Genomic DNA, 22,519 nt, shown 5'->3' on the forward strand with positions numbered 1-22,519 from the left:
AGATGAAGAGACTGAAAACCAGCTAACACACAGCCGTTTATCAGCGCTCTGTTTATTCTGAAGACACGTTGGAGACGAGTGTGGGGGTACATGTGTCAGGATATATCTGCATGAGTGTCCTGAAAGACTGATCAGTAAACAGCTTTTACATTCACACACTCTGCTGTGTTTACTTGATTAAACGCTTGAATAAAATCACAACACTCATATCTCCTGTTGAACTGCTTTAATGTTGGTCTTGGAACACACTCAAAACGTACATTAAGAACTTTTTTCACAATTGACATTATTTTTTGGGGGATCATTCCACTAGTGACCGCTGCCGAAGGATAGTGAGTGAGAATTCATACATTTATCCCCCGTGTTTTATCCCTTAAATTATTTTTTAATCAAGATGAAAAGTGGGAATTATGAGATAGTGATAATTATGAGTGAGAAATATGACAAGAAAAGTGAGAATTATGAGATAAAAAAGTGAGAATTATAACAAGAAAAGTGAGAATTATGAGATAAAGTGGGAATTATGAGATAAAGTGAACATTATGAGATGAAAAAGTGAGAATTATGACAAGAAAAGTGAGAATTATGAGATAAAGTGGGAATTATGAGATAAAGTGAACATTATGAGATGAAAAAGTGAGAATTATGACAAGAAAAGTGAGAATTATGAGATAAAGTGGGAATTATGAGATAAAGTGAACATTATGAGATGAAAAAGTGAGAATTATGACAAGAAAAGTGAGAATTATGAGATAAAAAAGTGAGAATTATGAGATGAAGTGAGAATTATGATAAGAAAAGTGAGATTTATGAGATGAAAAGTGAGAATTATGAGATGAAAAGTGAGAATTATGAGATAAAGTGGGAAATATGAGAAAGTGAACATTATGAGATGAAAAAGTGAGAATTATGACAAGAAAAGTGAGAATTATGAGATAAAGTGGGAATTATGAGATAAAGTGAACATTATGAGATGAAAGTGAGAATTATGACAAGAAAAGTGAGAATTATGAGATAAAGTGGGAATTATGAGATAAAGTGAACATTATGAGATGAAAAAGTGAGAATTATGACAAGAAAAGTGAGAATTATGAGATAAAAAAGTGAGAATTATGAGATGAAGTGAGAATTATGATAAGAAAAGTGAGATTTATGAGATGAAAAGTGAGAATTATGAGATGAAAAGTGAGAATTATGAGATAAAGTGGGAAATATGAGAAAGTGAACATTATGAGATGAAAAAGTGAGAATTATGACAAGAAAAGTGGGAATTATGAGATAAAGTGAACATTATGAGATGAAAAAGTGAGAATTATGATAAGAAAAGTGAGATTTATGAGATGAAAAGTGAGAATTATGAGATAAAAGAGTGGGAATTATGAGATAAAAGAGTGGGAATTATGAGATAAAAAAGTGGGAATTATGAGATGAAAAAGTGGGAATTATGAGATGAAAAAGTGGGAATTATGAGATGAAAAAGTGGGAATTATGAGATGAAAAAGTGGGAATTATGAGATAAAAAAGTGAGAATTATGAGATGAAAACATGAGAATTATGAGATAAAAAGTGAGAATTATGAGATAAGAACATGAGAATTGATATAAGAAAGTGAGAATTATGAGATGAAAAGTGAGAATTATTTTAAGAAAAGTGAGAATTATGAGATAAAGTGGGAATTATGAGATAAAGTGAACATTATGAGATGAAAAAGTGAGAATTATGATAAGAAAAGTGAGAATTATGATAAGAAAAGTGAGATTTATGACAAGAAAAGTGAGAATTATGAGATAAAGTGAGAATTATGATAAGAAAAGTGAGAATTATGAGATAAAAAAGTGAGAATTATGAGATGAAAAGTGAGAATTATGAGATGAAAAGTGAGAATTATGAGATGAAAAGTGAGAATTATGAGATGAAAAGTGAGAATTATGACAAGAAAAGTGAGAATTATGAGATAAAGTGGGAAATATGAGAAAGTGAACATTATGAGATGAAAAAGTGAGAATTATGACAAGAAAAGTGAGAATTATGAGATAAAGTGAACATTATGAGATGAAAAAGTGAGAATTATGATAAGAAAAGTGAGATTTATGAGATGAAAAGTGAGAATTATGTGATAAAGCGGGAAATATGAGAAAGTGAACATTATGAGATGAAAAAGTGAGAATTATGAGATAAAAGAGTGGGAATTATGAGATAAAAAAGTGGGAATTATGAGATAAAAAAGTGGGAATTATGAGATAAAAAAGTGGGAATTATGAGATGAAAAAGTGGGAATTATGAGATAAAAAAGTGGGAATTATGAGATGAAAAAGTGGGAATTATGAGATGAAAAAGTGGGAATTATGAGATAAAAAAGTGGGAATTATGAGATGAAAAAGTGGGAATTATGAGATGAAAAAGTGAGAATTATGAGATAAAAAAGTGGGAATTATGAGATGAAAAAGTGGGAATTATGAGATGAAAAAGTGGGAATTATGAGATAAAAAAGTGAGAATTATGAGATGAAAACATGAGAATTATGAGATAAAAAGTGAGAATTATGAGATAAGAACATGAGAATTGATATAAGAAAGTGAGAATTATGAGATGAAAAGTGAGAATTATTTTAAGTGAGAATTATGAGATAAAGTGGGAATTATGAGATAAAGTGAACATTATGATAAGAAAAGTGAGAATTATGATAAGAAAAGTGAGAATTATGATAAGAAAAGTGAGAATTATGAGATAAAGTGAGAATTATGATAAGAAGTGAGAATTATGAGATAAAGTGAACATTATGAGATGAAAAAGTGAGAATTATGACAAGAAAAGTGAGAATTATGAGATAAAGTGGGAATTATGAGATAAAGTGAACATTATGAGATGAAAAAGTGAGAATTATGACAAGAAAAGTGAGAATTATGAGATAAAGTGGGAATTATGAGATAAAGTGAACATTATGAGATGAAAAAGTGAGAATTATGACAAGAAAAGTGAGAATTATGAGATAAAGTGGGAATTATGAGATAAAGTGAACATTATGAGATGAAAAAGTGAGAATTATGACAAGAAAAGTGAGAATTATGAGATAAAAAAGTGAGAATTATGAGATGAAGTGAGAATTATGATAAGAAAGTGAGATTTATGAGATGAAAAGTGAGAATTATGAGATGAAAAGTGAGAATTATGAGATAAAGTGGGAAATATGAGAAAGTGAACATTATGAGATGAAAAAGTGAGAATTATGATAAGAAAAGTGAGATTTATGAGATGAAAAGTGAGAATTATGAGATAAAAGAGTGGGAATTATGAGATAAAAGAGTGGGAATTATGAGATAAAAAAGTGGGAATTATGAGATGAAAAAGTGGGAATTATGAGATGAAAAAGTGGGAATTATGAGATGAAAAAGTGGGAATTATGAGATGAAAAAGTGGGAATTATGAGATAAAAAAGTGAGAATTATGAGATGAAAACATGAGAATTATGAGATAAAAAGTGAGAATTATGAGATAAGAACATGAGAATTGATATAAGAAAGTGAGAATTATGAGATGAAAAGTGAGAATTATGAGATGAAAAGTGAGAATTATTTTAAGAAAAGTGAGAATTATGAGATAAAGTGGGAATTATGAGATAAAGTGAACATTATGAGATGAAAAAGTGAGAATTATGATAAGAAAAGTGAGAATTATGATAAGAAAAGTGAGATTTATGACAAGAAAAGTGAGAATTATGAGATAAAGTGAGAATTATGATAAGAAAAGTGAGAATTATGAGATAAAAAAGTGAGAATTATGAGATGAAAAGTGAGAATTATGAGATGAAAAGTGAGAATTATGAGATGAAAAGTGAGAATTATGAGATGAAAAGTGAGAATTATGACAAGAAAAGTGAGAATTATGAGATAAAGTGAACATTATGAGATGAAAAAGTGAGAATTATGATAAGAAAAGTGAGATTTATGAGATGAAAAGTGAGAATTATGTGATAAAGCGGGAAATATGAGAAAGTGAACATTATGAGATGAAAAAGTGAGAATTATGAGATAAAAGAGTGGGAATTATGAGATAAAAAAGTGGGAATTATGAGATAAAAAAGTGGGAATTATGAGATAAAAAAGTGGGAATTATGAGATGAAAAAGTGGGAATTATGAGATGAAAAAGTGGGAATTATGAGATGAAAAAGTGGGAATTATGAGATAAAAAAGTGGGAATTATGAGATGAAAAAGTGGGAATTATGAGATGAAAAAGTGAGAATTATGAGATAAAAAAGTGGGAATTATGAGATGAAAAAGTGGGAATTATGAGATGAAAAAGTGGGAATTATGAGATAAAAAAGTGAGAATTATGAGATAAAAAAGTGAGAATTATGAGATGAAAACATGAGAATTATGAGATAAAAAGTGAGAATTATGAGATAAGAACATGAGAATTGATATAAGAAAGTGAGAATTATGAGATGAAAAGTGAGAATTATTTTAAGTGAGAATTATGAGATAAAGTGGGAATTATGAGATAAAGTGAACATTATGATAAGAAAAGTGAGAATTATGATAAGAAAAGTGAGAATTATGATAAGAAAAGTGAGAATTATGAGATAAAGTGAGAATTATGATAAGAAGTGAGAATTATGAGATAAAAAAGTGAGAATTATGAGATGAAAAGTGAGAATTATGAGATGAAAAGTGAGAATTATGAGATGAAAAGTGAGAATTATGAGATGAAAAGTGAGAATTATGAGATAAAAAAGTGAGAATTATGAGATGAAAAGTGAGAATTATGAGATAAAAAAGTGAGAATTATGAGATGAAAAGTGAGAATTATGAGATGAAAAAGTGAGAATTATGACAAGAAAAGTTAGAATTATGAGATAAAAAAGTGAGATTTATGACAAGAAAAGTGAGAATTATGAGATAAAGTGAACATTATGAGATGAAAAAGTCAGAATTATGACAAGAAAAGTGAGAATTATGAGATAAAGTGAACATTATGAGATGAAAAAGTCAGAATTATGACAAGAAAAGTGAGAATTATGAGATAAAGTGAACATTATGAGATGAAAAAGTCAGAATTATGACAAGAAAAGTGAGAATTATGAGATAAAGTGAACATTATGAGATGAAAAAGTGAGATTTATGACAAGAAAAGTGAGAATTATGAGATAAAGTGGGAAATATGAGAAAGTGAACATTATGAGATGAAAAAGTGAGAATTATGAGATAAAAAAGTGAGAATTATGAGATAAAAAAGTGGGAATTATGAGATAAAAAAGTGAGAATTATGAGATAAGAACATGAGAATTGAGATAAGAAAGTGAGAATTATGAGATGAAAAGTGAGAATTATGAGATGAAAAGTGAGAATTATGATAAGAAAAGTGAGAATTATGAGATAAAGTGGGAATTATGAGATAAAGTGAACATTATGAGATGAAAAAGTGAGAATTATGATAAGAAAAGTGAGAATTATGACAAGAAAAGTGAGAATTATGAGATAAAGTGAGAATTATCATAAGAAAAGTGAGATTTATGACAAGAAAAGTGAGAATTATGAGATAAAAAAGTGAGAATTATGAGATGAAAAGTGAGAATTATGAGATAAAAAAGTGAGAATTATGATAAGAAAAGTGAGAATTATGAGATAAAAAAGTGAGAATTATGAGATAAAAAAGTGAGAATTATGAGATAAAAAAGTGGGAATTATGAGATAAAAAAGTGAGAATTATGAGATGAAAAGTGAGAATTATGAGATGAAAAGTGGGAATTATGAGATAAGTAAGAATTATGAGATGAAAACATGAGAATTATGAGATAAAAAGTGAGAATTATGAGATAAGAACATGAGAATTGAGATAAGAAAGTGAGAATTATGAGATGAAAAGTGAGAATTATGAGATGAAAAGTGAGAATTATGATAAGAAAAGTGAGAATTATGACAAGAAAAGTGAGAATTATGAGATAAAAAAGTGAGAATTATGATAAGAAAAGTGAGAATTATGAGATAAAAAAGTGAGAATTATGATAAGAAAAGTGAGAATTATGAGATAAAAAAGTGAGAATTATGATAAGAAAAGTGAGAATTATGAGATAAAAAAGTGAGAATTATGAGATGAAAACATGAGAATTATGAGATGAAAAGTGAGAATTATGAGATAAAAGAGTGAGAATTATGAGATGAAAAGTGAGAATTATGAGATGAAAAGTGAGAATTACGAGATGAAAAGTGAGAATTATGAGATGAAAAGTGAGAATTATGAGATAAAAAAGTGGGAATTATGATAAGAAAAGTGAGAATTATGAGATAAAAAAGTGGGAATTATGAGATGAAAAGTGAGAATTATGAGATGAAAAGTGAGAATTATGATATAAGTAAGAATTATGAGATGAAAACATGAGAATTATGAGATAAAAAGTGAGAATTATGAGATAAGAACATGAGAATTGAGATAAGAAAGTGAGAATTATGAGATGAAAAGTGAGAATTATGAGATGAAAAGTGAGAATTATGAGATGAAAAAGTGGGAATTATGATATAAGTAAGAATTATGAGATGAAAACATGAGAATTATGAGATAAAAAGTGAGAATTATGAGATAAGAACATGAGAATTGAGATAAGAAAGTGAGAATTATGAGATGAAAAGTGAGAATTATGAGATGAAAAGTGAGAATTATGATAAGAAAAGTGAGAATTATGAGATAAAGTGGGAATTATGAGATAAAGTGAACATTATGAGATGAAAAAGTGAGAATTATGATAAGAAAAGTGAGAATTATGACAAGAAAAGTGAGAATTATGAGATAAAGTGAGAATTATCATAAGAAAAGTGAGATTTATGACAAGAAAAGTGAGAATTATGAGATAAAAAAGTGAGAATTATGAGATGAAAAGTGAGAATTATGAGATAAAAAAGTGAGAATTATGATAAGAAAAGTGAGAATTATGAGATAAAAAAAGTGAGAATTATGAGATGAAAACATGAGAATTATGAGATGAAAAGTGAGAATTATGAGATGAAAACATGAGAATTATGAGATAAAAAAGTGAGAATTATGAGATGAAAAGTGAGAATTATGAGATGAAAAGTGAGAATTACGAGATGAAAAGTGAGAATTATGAGATGAAAAGTGAGAATTATGAGATAAAAAAGTGGGAATTATGAGATGAAAAGTGAGAATTATGAGATAAAAAAGTGGGAATTATGAGATGAAAAGTGAGAATTATGAGATGAAAAGTGAGAATTATGATATAAGTAAGAATTATGAGATGAAAACATGAGAATTATGAGATAAAAAGTGAGAATTATGAGATAAGAACATGAGAATTGAGATAAGAAAGTGAGAATTATGAGATGAAAAGTGAGAATTATGAGATGAAAAGTGAGAATTATGAGATGAAAAAGTGGGAATTATGATATAAGTAAGAATTATGAGATGAAAACATGAGAATTATGAGATAAAAAGTGAGAATTATGAGATAAGAACATGAGAATTGAGATAAGAAAGTGAGAATTATGATAAGAAAAGTGAGAATTATGAGATAAAGTGGGAATTATGAGATAAAGTGAACATTATGAGATGAAAAAGTGAGAATTATGATAAGAAAAGTGAGAATTATGACAAGAAAAGTGAGAATTATGAGATAAAGTGAGAATTATCATAAGAAAAGTGAGATTTATGACAAGAAAAGTGAGAATTATGAGATAAAAAAGTGAGAATTATGAGATGAAAAGTGAGAATTATGAGATAAAAAAGTGAGAATTATGATAAGAAAAGTGAGAATTATGAGATAAAAAAGTGAGAATTATGAGATGAAAAGTGAGAATTATGAGATAAAAAAGTGAGAATTATGATAAGAAAAGTGAGAATTATGAGATAAAAAAAGTGAGAATTATGAGATGAAAACATGAGAATTATGAGATGAAAAGTGAGAATTACGAGATGAAAAGTGAGAATTATGAGATGAAAAGTGAGAATTATGAGATAAAAAAGTGGGAATTATGAGATGAAAAGTGAGAATTATGAGATAAAAAAGTGGGAATTATGAGATGAAAAGTGAGAATTATGAGATGAAAAGTGAGAATTATGATATAAGTAAGAATTATGAGATGAAAACATGAGAATTATGAGATAAAAAGTGAGAATTATGAGATAAGAACATGAGAATTGATATAAGAAAGTGAGAATTATGAGATGAAAAGTGAGAATTATGAGATGAAAAGTGAGAATTATGAGATGAAAAAGTGGGAATTATGATATAAGTAAGAATTATGAGATGAAAACATGAGAATTATGAGATAAAAAGTGAGAATTATGAGATAAGAACATGAGAATTGAGATAAGAAAGTGAGAATTATGAGATGAAAAGTGAGAATTATGAGATGAAAAGTGAGAATTATGAGATGAAAAAGTGGGAATTATGAGATGAAAAAGTGGGAATTATGAGATGAAAAAGTGGGAATTATGAGATAAGTAAGAATTATGAGATGAAAACATGAGAATTATGAGATAAAAAGTGAGAATTATGAGATAAGAACATGAGAATTGAGATAAGAAAGTGAGAATTATGAGATGAAAAGTGAGAATTATGAGATGAAAAGTGAGAATTATGAGATGAAAAAGTGGGAATTATGATATAAGTAAGAATTATGAGATGAAAACATGAGAATTATGAGATGAAAAGTGAGAATTATGAGATGAAAACATGAGAATTATGAGATGAAAAGTGAGAATTATGATAAGAAAAGTGAGATTTATGACAAGAAAAGTGAGAATTATGAGATAAAGTGGGAATTATGAGATAAAGTGAACATTATGAGATGAAAAAGTGAGAATTATGAGATAAAAAAAAGTGAGAATTATGAGATGAAAACATGAGAATTATGAGATGAAAAGTAAGAATTATGAGATGAAAAGTGGGAATTACGAGATGAAAAGTGAGAATTATGAGATGAAAAAGTGAGAATTATGAGATGAAAAGTGAGAATTATGAGATGAAAAGTGAGAATTATGAGATGAAAAGTGAGAATTATGAGATGAAAAGTGAGAATTATGAGATAAAGTGAACATTATGAGATGAAAAAGTGAGAATTATGATAAGAAAAGTGAGAATTATAAGATAAAAAAGTGAGAATTATGAGATGAAAAGTGAGAATTATGAGATGAAAAGTGAGAATTATGAGATGAAAAGTGGGAATTATGAGATAAAGTGAACATTATGAGATGAAAAAGTGAGAATTATGATAAGAAAAGTGAGAATTATGAGATAAAGTGAACATTATGAGATGAAAAAGTGAGAATTATGATAAGAAAAGTGAGAATTATAAGATAAAAAAAGTGAGAATTTTGATAAGAAAAGTGAGAATTATGATAAGAAAAGTGAGAATTATGAGATAAAGTGGGAATTATGAGATAAAGTGAACATTATGAGATGAAAAAGTGAGAATTATGAGATGAAAAGTGAGAATTATGAGATAAAAAAGTGAGAATTATAATAAGAAAAGTGAGAATTATGAGATAAAAAGTGAGAATTATGAGATAAAAAGTGAGAATTATGATAAGAAAAGTGAGAATTATGAGATAAAAAAGTGAGAATTATGAGATAAAGTGAACATTATGAGATGAAAAAGTGAGAATTATAATAAGAAAAGTGAGAATTATGAGATAAAAAAGTGAGAATTATAATAAGAAAAGTGAGAATTATAATAAGAAAAGTGAAGGGATTAGGACATAGGGATGAAGCCAGTGTTCAATTACAGCATCAGAAGAATTAACTGCTCACTGGAGGCGGAGTTATGCAAATCAGACATTATTCATTCATTCATTTTCCTTTAGCTTAGGCCCTTATTTATCAGAGTTCTCCCCGTGTTGGTGTGGGCTTCCTCCGGGTGCTCCGGTTTCCCCCACGGTCCAAACACATGCGCTATAGGGGAACTTATCAACTAAACTGGCCGTAGTGAATGAGTGTGTGTGTGTGTGAATGAGTGTGTAAATGACTGTGTATGGGTGTTTTCCAGTACTGGGTTGCAGCTGGAAGGGCATCCGCTGTGTAAAACATATGCTGGAATAGTTGGCGGTTCATTCTGCTGTGGTGACCCCTGATTAATAAAGCGATTAAGGCGGAAAAAAATGAATGAAAAAAAATGCTTCCAATAGTCTTCTCTGAGGACTCTGATTGGGTGAAATATGCTTAGCCACGCCCCTACAGCCTTTAGTTTAGCTGTGAGTGAAAGATAAAAGGCGGAGCTCCAAAATAAAGCCCCACCCCCTACTCAATATTCAGTTTCAGCTGTAAATCCCTGTAGCTGTAGTCACTGGAGGACATTATAGCGCTGGATCTCACTTCAGCTTTAAGACTCTTTTGGTTCAGTTATTTTAATATCGCAAGTTCAATTAAACGAGACGTTACCATGGCAACCTGCTGAAATAAAAACAAAGCTGCGCCCCAATTCTCACACTACCCGTCCTGAATACTGGACACAGCAGGAGTGTGTCCTACACTGCAGCATGTGGATAAGAGTACGCGACGGTTCTGGATGCTGGACTATTAACAAACACACACACACACACAGACAGAAAGAAGGAAACAGCCGAGTGTTCGAGAGGAGAAGACAGGTTTAATAAAGACACTTTACAACATGAAGAGGTGATGTGGTGCTGCAGGGGATTGTGGGTAACGCTGGAGTCTCTACACGTACCACTGGAAGCCGAACTTCTTCTGGATGAGCTCCTCACGGGGACGCAGGTTATACAGCTGCTCCGGCAGAGGAGACACCCAGCGCTCTGTGTGGAACACGTTCTCTCCCACCTGACACACACACACACACACACACACACACACACACACACACACACACACACACACACACACACACACACACACACACACACACACACACACACACACACACACACACACACACACACAGTGAGAAACACCCACAGAGGAAAAAACAAAGAGACACACACACAAATAAACATGTACACAGACACACGGACGGACAGACAGAAATACACACACAGGCAGACAGAGAAATAGATACATGCACACAAAGGAAAAAACACACACACACACACACACACACAAAAAACAAACACACAAAAACAGAAAACACACACACACACACACACACACACACACACACACACACACACACACACACACACACACACACACACACAAACCTTCCAGCCAGGAACATCCTTCATGAGGGTGGCTTCCTCCTCCAGATTCTCCCGCAGCATCCGCAGCATCCTGAACACACACACACACACACACACACACACACACACACACACATTATATGAGCGTTTCTGAGGCATGAAAGCAAAAACACTAATATATTGACAGTAAATAATATTAGACTAGATATTCTTCAAGACACTTCTATACAGCTTATAGTGACATTTAAAGGCTTCACTAGGTTAATTAGGGTAACTAGGCAGGTTAGGGTAATTAGGAAAGTTATTGTATAATGATGGTTTGTTCTGGAGACTATTGGAATATATAGCTTAAGGGGGTTAATAATATTGACCTTAAAATAATGTTTAAAACATTAAAAACTGCTTTTATTCTAGCAGAAATAAAACAAATAAGACTTTCTCCAGAAGAACAAATATTATCAGACATACTGTGAACATTTCCTCAATCTGAGAAACATCATCTGGGAAATATTTTAAAGAGTAAATTCAATGGGGGCTAATAATTCTGACTGCAACTGTATATATCAGGGATCCACAATACATTATCAGCCGTGTGGATATCAGCCAGCAAATGCAGTACTGTATATATAATCTATATACTCTACTCTTCTTTACTTACTCATAGACAGGCCCACACAGAATCTGCACATGCAGAAATCCACAGATGTTCATCACTGAGTATTTATTTATTTGTGTGTAAATGAGTGTACATCTATATTTATTCAGTTTTTAATGACTGTAATCTTACTGACTAATATAGAAGTGTTCATCTGATTTATGAACGTAATGTGTTCTGTCCTTTACTAGAGATATTAATGAGACACTTGCTTTATTTACCTAATAAGTGGATCTCGGTGGATTTGCATTGTAAACATTCAATAAAAGTTTAAAGGGTATCACTGACCCAGTTTAATTGATTTTGGGAATACCTGCTGGACACATCTTCATCAGCTGATAAGAAACTATATAATATATTAGCCTTTGCCACCAGAAAATACTTCACTTAATTGTATTAGTGATAAATCTCCATCCCTTAAAGGTTGGCACTAGATATTTGAGTTATCTCCCCTGGAACATCTTACCCATGTTTAACACCACCAAACAGAACTTTTCTTCAAAGATTGGACTCCATATTTGGATTATTTGCACCTGGTCTGTGCCCTATCATGCTAAAGGGAATATTGTAACTGTAGTTATCTGAAAATAAGCATGTCTTTATCCTTGTTTCTGATCTGTTTTATGTGGAGTAGTCCTGTTTTACATGTAATCTGAGCTTCTCTCTCGTCTCTCCATTGTTTTGTGTTGTTATTTTTCTTTGTGTATCTATTGAAGCTGTTTTGTTATGTCTGTACTGTTGTGAAAATCCAATAAACATACAGAAAATGATTTTTTATTTCATATATTAAGTTTTTAGCTTCAATACTCCGCATCATTCCACAGAAATCTGCAGATTTCCTACAATATTTAGCTAAAAACGACAGCAGATTGTGTCTGGCCCTACTCACAGGTCTCAGTTCTGCTCCAACCCTAATGAAACACTGATCCACTAATCAAGGTGTACTAGACTACTCAAGACTACATCCTCTCCGCTGTCGCCACTGGCTTGCATGGTTCAGGATCTGTAGAGCTGCGCGTCGATGCATTTGCTCTTCAGTGTTTGGACTCTCAGTAGTGATCAGTGGTTTGAAAGACCCACCCCCTCACTGATAGAGGTCCCATACATGAGCCCATTAGTCCTGTTATGACTGCTACACCATCATAAACTGTGAGAATAACCCATCAAAAAAGGCTTTAAGACCAAGCGGAATCCTCTGTTGGCTGTTGATCTGGCGTGACTTCAGCTAATCAGGTTTGTTCAATGCTAACAGATATTTCACTATCATCTTTCACTATGGACCGTTTATTATTCTAACCTTTATTTTACCAGGAAAGACCCTTTGAGATTAAAAGTCTCTTTTACAAGAGCGTCCTGGCCAAGATTAGCCAGTACACAGGTCACATGGGTCTAACACAACACATAAACAACATCTGACATCTAACATGAATCACACACTGACAATCAACACATCTACAAGCCTGGGTTTTAATTTCTACATCATTTACAGTCTTTTAAAAGCAGTTAGGGAAATCAAATCTACTGTGCTGTTGTTAAAAATAGAAGAGTAAAAAAAGACTAATGAAAAGTGAAGCACCAAAACAGCTTTCTTACAAGAGAGGCCTGAAAAATCTCTACATTACATCTACTCTACATCTACAATCTCTACATTATGATGATGATTATTATTCAAATGGACAAATTCTGACTAAAGAAAGCTAAACGTGCTGCAGCTCAGGGTGTTATTTGCCTAATAAATGACACAATCAACTACACTTTTTCATTTAAAACTTTCACTTTAAACTAATTTAATTGCATTTTCTCTACTGAACTATGTAATAAATTTGTATATATATATATTTAGTTTTCTTTTTCCATCTGACAAGCTACTCCAGCTAAAAACAGTGGATAAATGTCACTATAATGTAGCATTTAAATTCAATAGAAAATGAGGCAAATAACTGCACAAAGGTCCACTTTGAAGAAGAAGAACCACCACTTACACTGGGCTAACTACAGCCTGAAATACACTATACCTATGGAGAGCCCTGTAATCCACCAATACCAACATATTATTAATAATAATAATAATAATAAAAATAATAACAACAACAACAACAACAATGATATTAATAACAATGACAATAATAATATTAATATTAACATTAATAATAATAATAATAATATTAATAATAATAATGATGATAATAATAATAATAATATTCATAATAATAATGATGATAATAATAATAATAATATTCATAATAATAATGATGATAATAATAATAATAATATTCATAATAATAACAATAATAATGATAATAATAATAATAACAACAATAACGAATAACGATAATAATAATGATAATAACAATAATAATAATGATAATAATAATAATAATAATAATAATAATAATAACAACAACAACAACAATAACGATAATAATGATAATAATAACGATAATAATAATGATAATAATAACAACAATAATGATAATAATAATAAATAACGATAATAATAACAATAACGATAATAATGATAATAATAATAACGATAATAATAATGATAATAATAATAACAACAATAATGATAATAATTATAAATAACGATAATAATAATAATAATAATAATGATAATAACAATAATAACAATAACGATAATAATGATAATAATAACGATAATAATAATAATAATAATAATAATAATAACAACAAAAAGAATAACGATAATAATAATGATAATAACAATAATAATAATAATATTAATAATAATAATAATAATAATAATAATAATGATAATAATAATAATAATAACAACAATAACGATAATAATGATAATAATAATGATAATAATAATAATAATAATAATGATAATAATAATAATAATAATAATAACGATAATAATAATGATAATAATAATAATAATGATAATAATAATAACAATAACGATAATAATAATAATAATAATAATAATAATAATAATAATAATAATAATAATAACGATAATAATAATGATAATAATAATAATAATAATAATAACGATAATAATAATGATAATAATAATAATAATGATAATATATTATTATTGATAATTATAATAAGAAGAATAAAGGCAAAAGAAGTTATGATAAAGGGAAAACAACTTTTGATATGTCGTGATCAAGAGAAAAACGTATAATAACCCAGCCTCTCAGGACTTTTGTCCACTGATTGGGTCACTGCATAGAGAGAAACGTCTTCATTCTGGGACTGCCACTCTCAATACACTGACATGAACAGTAAACCATAACTCAGCACATTTACTGGGGCACAGCAAGCTTTAACTGGGGCAATGCCCCTGTGTGTGTGTGTGTGTGTGTGTGTGTGTGTGTGTGTGTGTGTGTGTGTGTGTGTGTGTGTGTGTGTGTGTATCCTACTGTCTGTCGTGCTCCGCCTGCAGCAGGGGTAAGAGGGCGATTCTGGCCTCCAGGTCCTCGATCTGCATTCGCCTGTCAGGAATAGCAGATCATTCAGATTCACACACCTCAGACTAGAGAGACAGAGTAGCCGCATTTCCACGAGCCGGGCCGTGCCAATAGCCCAGGAGCATGAGCAGTGAGGCTGAAATCATGTGGAGTTTCCACTGTCGGGTTAGTAGCTCGAGTCACACAAACCTCGTTCCCAGAACATCCCCCAAATCAAACATTCAGCCCAAATGCTGCAGAGAGACCTGACACAGATGAATATGACACTGAGCAGGTGATTCCCCTTTATTAAGAGGATCATGCAAGGATGCTGCAGATCATTGGCTTATCTTAAGTGTTCAGTGTTTCAGGACATCAGAGCAGTAATCAAATATAAGCTGCGTCCCAAATCACATACTTGTGCACTATTCTACACCATTTTGTAGTATAATAGTGTCAGTAGAGCGTTCACACTGAAAATAATAAGTGCACTTTAAATACCCGGATGATGCACTTATTCAAGCGCTCAAATGAAGTGTGGAATGATGGACACTTCACACACTCAACACCTCCTGATGGAGAATAATGCAGCAAGACTCACGGCAGGTATTACACTCTGTTCATTTACTTCACTGATTTGGCAACCGTCAAACATCATCAACGGTTTAAATCTCCGCTTAGTAAATAAAACATTAGTGCTCCATTTGAGACGACACTACATACATATACTGTACTGTTGAGTGTGTAAGTATATAGTGCATGAGTGTATAGTGTGCCATTTGGGACGACACTACATACATATACTGTACTGCTGAGTGTGTAAGTATATAGTGCATGAGTGTATAGTGCTCCATTTGGGACAACACTACATACATATACTGTACTGCTGAGTGTGTAAGTGTATAGTGCATGAGTGTATAGTGTGCCGTTTGGGACAACACTACATACATATACTGTACTGTTGAGTGTGTAAGTGTATAGTGCATGAGTGTATAGTGTGCCGTTTGAGACGACACTACATACATATACTGTACTGCTGAGTGTGTAAGTATATAGTGCATGAGTGTATAGTGTGCCGTTTGGGACGACACTACATACATATACTGTACTGTTGAGTGTGTAAGTATATAGTGCATGAGTGTATAGTGTGCCGTTTGGGACGACACTACATACATATACTGTACTGCTGAGTGTGTAAGTGTGTATTCATGAGTGTATAGTGTGCCATTTGGGACGACACTACATACATATACTGTACTGCTGAGTGTGTAAGTATATAGTGCATGAGTGTATAGTGTGCCATTTGGGACGACACTACATACATATACTGTACTGCTGAGTGTGTAAGTGTATAGTGCATGAGTGTATAGTGTGCCGTTTGGGACGACACTACATACATATACTGTACTGCTGAGTGTGTAAGTATATAGTGCATGAGTGTATAGTGTGCCGTTTGGGACGACACTACATACATATACTGTACTGCTGAGTGTGTAAGTGTGTAGTGCATGAGTGTATAGTGTGCCATTTGGGACGACACTACATACATATACTGTACTGCTGAGTGTGTAAGTATATAGTGCATGAGTGTATAGTGTGCCATTTGGGACGACACTACATACATATACTGTACTGCTGAGTGTGTAAGTGTATAGTGCATGAGTGTATAGTGTGCCATTTGGGACGACACTACATACATATACTGTACTGCTGAGTGTGTAAGTATATAGTGCATGAGTGTATAGTGTGCCGTTTGGGACGACACTACATACATATACTATACTGCTGAGTGTGTAAGTATATAGTGCATGAGTGTATAGTGTGCCATTTGGGACGACACTACATACATATACTGTACTGCTGAGTGTGTAAGTGTATAGTGCATGAGTGTATAGTGTGCCGTTTGAGACGACACTACATACATATACTGTACTGCTGAGTGTGTAAGTGTATAGTGCATGAGTGTATAGTGTGCCGTTTGAGACGACACTACATACATATACTGTACTGCTGAGTGTGTAAGTATATAGTGCATGAGTGTATAGTGTGCCGTTTGGGACGACACTACATACATATACTGTACTGCTGAGTGTGTAAGTATATAGTGCATGAGTGTATAGTGTGCCGTTTGGGACGACACTACATACATATACTGTACTGTTGAGTGTGTAAGTATATAGTGCATGAGTGTATAGTGTGCCGTTTGAGCGAACACTACATACATATACTATACTGCTGAGTGTGTAAGTATATAGTGCATGAGTGTATAGTGTGCCGTTTGAGCGAACACTACATACATATACTGTACTGTTGAGTGTGTAAGTATATAGTGCATGAGTGTATAGTGTGCCGTTTGGGACGACACTACATACATATACTGTACTGCTGAGTGTGTAAGTATATAGTGCATGAGTGTATAGTGTGCCGTTTGAGCGAACACTACATACATATACTGTACTGTTGAGTGTGTAAGTATATAGTGCATGAGTGTATAGTGTGCCGTTTGGGACGACACTACATACATATACTGTACTGCTGAGTGTGTAAGTGTATAGTGCATGAGTGTATAGTGTGCCGTTTGAGACGACACTACATACATATACTGTACTGTTGAGTGTGTAAGTATATAGTGCATGAGTGTATAGTGTGCCGTTTGAGACGACACTACATACATATACTGTACTGTTGAGTGTGTAAGTATATAGTGCATGAGTGTATAGTGTGCCGTTTGAGACGACACTACATACATATACTGTACTGTTGAGTGTGTAAGTGTGTAGTGCATGAGTGTATAGTGTGCCGTTTGGGACGACACTACATACATATACTGTACTGTTGAGTGTGTAAGTATATAGTGCATGAGTGTATAGTGTGCCGTTTGGGACGCAGCTATAGCCTCTATATCACTGCGCTCAGCAGATATTCACTAATAAAGCTCTACATTTACCTTTTCAGTTGTAGATTTTCCACATCATATGAACACAGAAACCCGTGTTTGAGCACATAAAGCACATTTCTCATGTGCAGTTTCCCCCAATGCGTTTATAAAGCAGCGCTGCAGGACTGATGACAGAAGAGAAGGGAGTTTCTAAAGGCTTGACTCCCCCAATAATGCTCTGTTTGCAGGATTTGATTAATACTTGATCAATAATATTTCAGAACTCCTCCGCTGTTTATTGTCTTCAGTAAATATGGAAGCTGTTTTTCTCAGATTGGCCTTTATAAAGTGAAAGTTGAAATGGCTGAAACAGTGTAATTGATCTGTATTGGATATCCCTGCGCTGCTCTAGCTTGTGTGTGTTTTATTCTGCTTTATTTATTGAATCTGATTTGATTATATCCCATATCTGTAATGAATGATGTCAGTATAGCTCAGGCTGTTTATCTAGATCTGACACTGTTGTGTTGAGTCTACAGAAGTGGACACGTCATTAGTAGAGTTCTCTGTCTTTCTGTTGTGTTCATATATTGTGGATTCTCTCCAAAATAAAGAAAGAAAGAAACCCATCCGCTCACCGCATCAGCAGAGCTCTTTCAGCCGGTCTCTCGCACACACACAGGCATCTAAACGCGCACGTTTCATGCACAAACACACCTGTTAAACTTGACCAACTCTGGCCAGCTGAAGTTACTGGCTGCTGTGTGTTTAATATGGTGTAAAGATTATTCTGCGTTATTGAAACATGGAGGAGGACGCAGCAGAGAGAAGGCACTTATTAAATTAAACTGCTGTATTATTTCCTGCAGCAGCAGCAGCATTTAAAAGAGAATCATGAGGGCGATCATAAGCAGAAGAGCCCGAGTCTATCAGTGCTTTATGGAAGATCTGAAACTGAGCAGCGACATGTTTTTCTTTCTCTTATTGATTGATTATTTTGGCTCATGTACTCGTGTGTGATCAGAACACTAGTGTAATGACAGCGGCTCGCCATCTTTACTAGACTCAGGCAAACTCCGCCTCTCTTTCCACTCCGCCCTGAAGCCCTAGCTGGCCCTCTTTGGCCCTCTTTGGCCCAAGGTATTCGGTGGGCTGAAAAAGGCTGGCCGCTGGATCAGGCCCCGGAAGAGACCATAGAAATGCGACTGGCCCTGGCTCACTCACTTTAGGCGCGATAGTGGAAACGCAGCTATTGTGTGTGTGTGTGTGTGTGTGTGTGTGTGTGTGTGTGTGTGTGTGTGTGTGTGTGTGTGTGTTTGTTCACCTTCGCTCTCGATTCCAGCGACAGAGCCTCCAGTAGCCGAACATCATCACCCCGATACCAACAGCAAACATACTGTACCCTGCAGGAGAAATAAACAAACACACACACACACACACACACACACACACACACACACACACACACACACACACACACACACACACACACACACACGTTATAACATATGAGTGTTTATATTTATAGCACAGTTGAGTTAAAGGCTGCACTCTGTTTGGCTGCTGGTCACTCTCAGGTGTTTGGTTATTGTCAGATAAAGGCACAGCTAAAGTAGTTCCGGCAGGTTTAGAGCACATTCCATCACTCCGCTGTGTAAGCGTCTCCTGTGTGTAGCTCTAGTGTCCTCCACATCTCTACAGTGGACTGAGCAGCAGAGGAGCAGCAGTGATGATGATGATGATGATGGTGGTGGATTATTAGACTATAATGCACACCTGAGGTCCAAAAATCAAGGCAAATTCATGATACATGTTCAATAACAGTGAATCTTTCACTCACACACACACTCTCACACAGCTGTGCTCATAACACAAATAAACCTGACGTAGGTAAAGTTAGCCTCATATTGGCACAGTGGTTTATTTTGATCAGTGAGCTCTTGTGACGGGTCTCTGTATTGTTTACTGCAGTACTCTGAATATTGAGTCTGAAATCGCCTGTCTGACTTCTAATCAACATCCGCTCTATTTCACGGTTTCGTGATCAGTCTTGTGCTTTGATATTCATCAGCTGATAATGAGATATATCCGTTTAGAATGTGCAACAATACTTTCTGACATGATATTAAGCAGGTGAAGGTCTGAATGTGTGAATATAAATGAGCTGTTTTAGCATTACGGACGTGACATCTGCAGGAAAAACCCCAAACATAAATACACACAGAGAGAGTATGGTAACATTACACTGAAACATCTGTTTATATTCCCCAAAACAGATAGTGTGTAGAATGTTGAGGATATAAAGAAATTGGAATAAAGCTGTAAGATAAACAAATGTGGGAAAAATGAAGCGCCATCAACACTCTGCGGATGCACTGTAGATCATTTGTAGAAATTCAGTGAATTAATCTGCACAAGCCAACAGATATAAAGCTGATGTAGAGGATAATGGCTGCTCACTACAGAACAAACATGACTGAGGTTACTGGATTTCAGATTTACCCAGGTATGAGGGAAAGCTCTGTTATGGGTGACGGATGTGTGATTCGCACCTGTGTGACTTTGCTAAATTAAATATGATATTTTGAAGACATTAAGAGGCGTCTTTGAGTCTTTTACAGTACTGTACAACACAAACAGAGAAAGGAAGCTTCATTTGTTCCATAGCAGGCTGACATCAGTGTGGAATAGCTCAAAGCCAATATAAACATGAGATTAGCATGGTGTTAGAGTCTAGACGAGCACACTGACACACTCATACAACATCAACATTCAGACAAACAGGTCAAACACTTATCTGTCTGTGAAATATGACGCAGAGAGATATTAAATATGATCAATAATCGACTGTAGCAGCATGTGAAGCCTGTCGGACGCGCTTTAGCTGATGTTATTACTCCAAGAACAGTGTGTTACTGTCAGATATCTGCGCGCCCGTGTGTGTGTGTGTGTGTGCTTCTCTGGGTGTGTTATATCGCTCGTACCGGACAGGCCTCTCCTGGGCAGGTTTCTCCGGTAATCCACCGGCCCGTATCCCCCGGGTGGAGGCATGTCCTGCTTCACCTTGGACGCCGCCATCGCTCCGTTAACGCCGCTTCTTCTTCTGCTGCTGTTGTCTTTCTTCTTCGTCTATTCAAAAGGGCGACTGTCAGCAGCGCTTCACCGCCTCCTGTTGGACGGAGAGCGGAGACCCAGAACACTCCACAGCACAGGCCTCAAACTGAGTTCCCGGAGGGCTCCAACCCTAATCAAACACAGCTGATCAACTAATGAAGGTGTTCAAAAAAGTCTTGATCACTTTGATTAGTTGCATGAGCTGTGTTTGCAGAGCTGCGGCCCTCCAGGTATGGACTGTGACACCTATGCAGAAGAGCATTAATGCACATTTATCATCTCCGTCACTCTATAATCAAACTGTTTACATCTAATAATATGTTGATATGTGTTGGTGTTTCAGCACTTCTGCTCGAATAACCTGACACGTTTACTGTCCCGATTAATCTGATCTACATGCTGCACATGCTGTTTGAGTCCTGCTGGTTAACATGTAAACGCTGCAGTCCATCTGCTGTCAGTGTGTATGTGTGTGTGTGTGTGCGTGTGTGTGTGTGTGTGTGCGTGTGTGTGTGTGTGTGCGTGTGTGTGTGTGTGTGTATCAGATTAATGTTCTGAGAACGTTTACCTGAAGTCTTATTTTGGTAGAAATCCTCCCGTTTGCTCAACGTTGCCTGAATGTTTTTGTCTGGTGGCGCCTCCAGAAAATGTTCTGAGGGGTGGCCAGAGGAGGCCGCACCAGATCAGGGGGTGGCACACACAAAATAATGAATTCAGGGTGATGGTTTATTTTAGGTCAATGAAGTAATGTGGCTTTAATTAATTTATTAATCACTCTTGAAATAATTCAGCAAGTACATGTGCAAACCAAATACAAATCAACACTTTCATATATGGGCAGCTCTTCAACTACAGCACTTAGCCTTGTGAAGTTGAGTAAATGCTTGTTCAATAGTAATGTGGCATAACCTCATAGGTTTAAATAACATGTCTAGTTTTAAGATCTGTAAGAGGACAACATTAGAAAAGAAGAGAAACTGTTCATATTTCCCCTTTTGTACACCACAACTCAATATACAGCTTTAATTACAAACTGAAATAAATGAATGCAGTCAAACATTGTCTGGGAGCATTTCTGTATCTAGTTTAACCAGTGTTTCCACTATATATACAATAATTATACATGTGTCAATTAAATAAATGAGTCCCTTAGGAGCAAATGCTGAACTGTACATGTCACACTCTAAAAGTTCATCTTAATTTGGTTAAGAGCTTATTAGACAATAAATAAACAGAATTATTATATTAAACAGAGCACAAACTCATAAATTGTGAACGTATCTTTAATGTGTGATGAGAACTCTTT

At 33.9% G+C, this 22,519-nt stretch overlaps 1 protein-coding gene across 1 annotated transcript; it reads right to left on the reverse strand.

Annotated features, from left to right (window-relative positions):
* Positions 1-10,577: 10,577 nt before the first annotated feature.
* On the reverse strand, positions 10,578-21,226 carry ndufa13 (NADH:ubiquinone oxidoreductase subunit A13). The gene is made up of 5 exons (XM_056446860.1): positions 21,084-21,226; positions 19,424-19,502; positions 15,195-15,266; positions 11,166-11,235; positions 10,578-10,788 (listed from the first exon to the last, which is right to left on the reverse strand). The coding sequence occupies exons 1-5, from the start codon at positions 21,175-21,177 to the stop codon at positions 10,669-10,671; spliced, it is 435 nt and encodes a 144-aa protein (XP_056302835.1). The 5' UTR covers positions 21,178-21,226; the 3' UTR covers positions 10,578-10,668.
* Positions 21,227-22,519: the final 1,293 nt, after the last annotated feature.

The sequence above is a fragment of the Danio aesculapii genome, chromosome 2 (assembly GCF_903798145.1).
Source record: "Danio aesculapii chromosome 2, fDanAes4.1, whole genome shotgun sequence".
Classification (NCBI taxonomy): Eukaryota; Metazoa; Chordata; class Actinopteri; order Cypriniformes; family Danionidae; genus Danio; species Danio aesculapii.

Excerpts from the sequence above, each read along its gene's own strand:
- ndufa13 (XM_056446860.1), bottom strand. The coding sequence starts at position 21,177 with ATGGCGGCGTCCAAGGTGAAGCAGGACATGCCTCCACCCGGGGGATAC. Across the intron at positions 11,236-15,194 it reads CAGGCGGAGCACGACAGACA|GATGCTGCGGATGCTGCGGG; the intron begins GTAGGATACACA and ends GTGTGTGTTCAG. Across the intron at positions 10,789-11,165 it reads AGGATGTTCCTGGCTGGAAG|GTGGGAGAGAACGTGTTCCA; the intron begins GTTTGTGTGTGT and ends TGTGTGTGTCAG.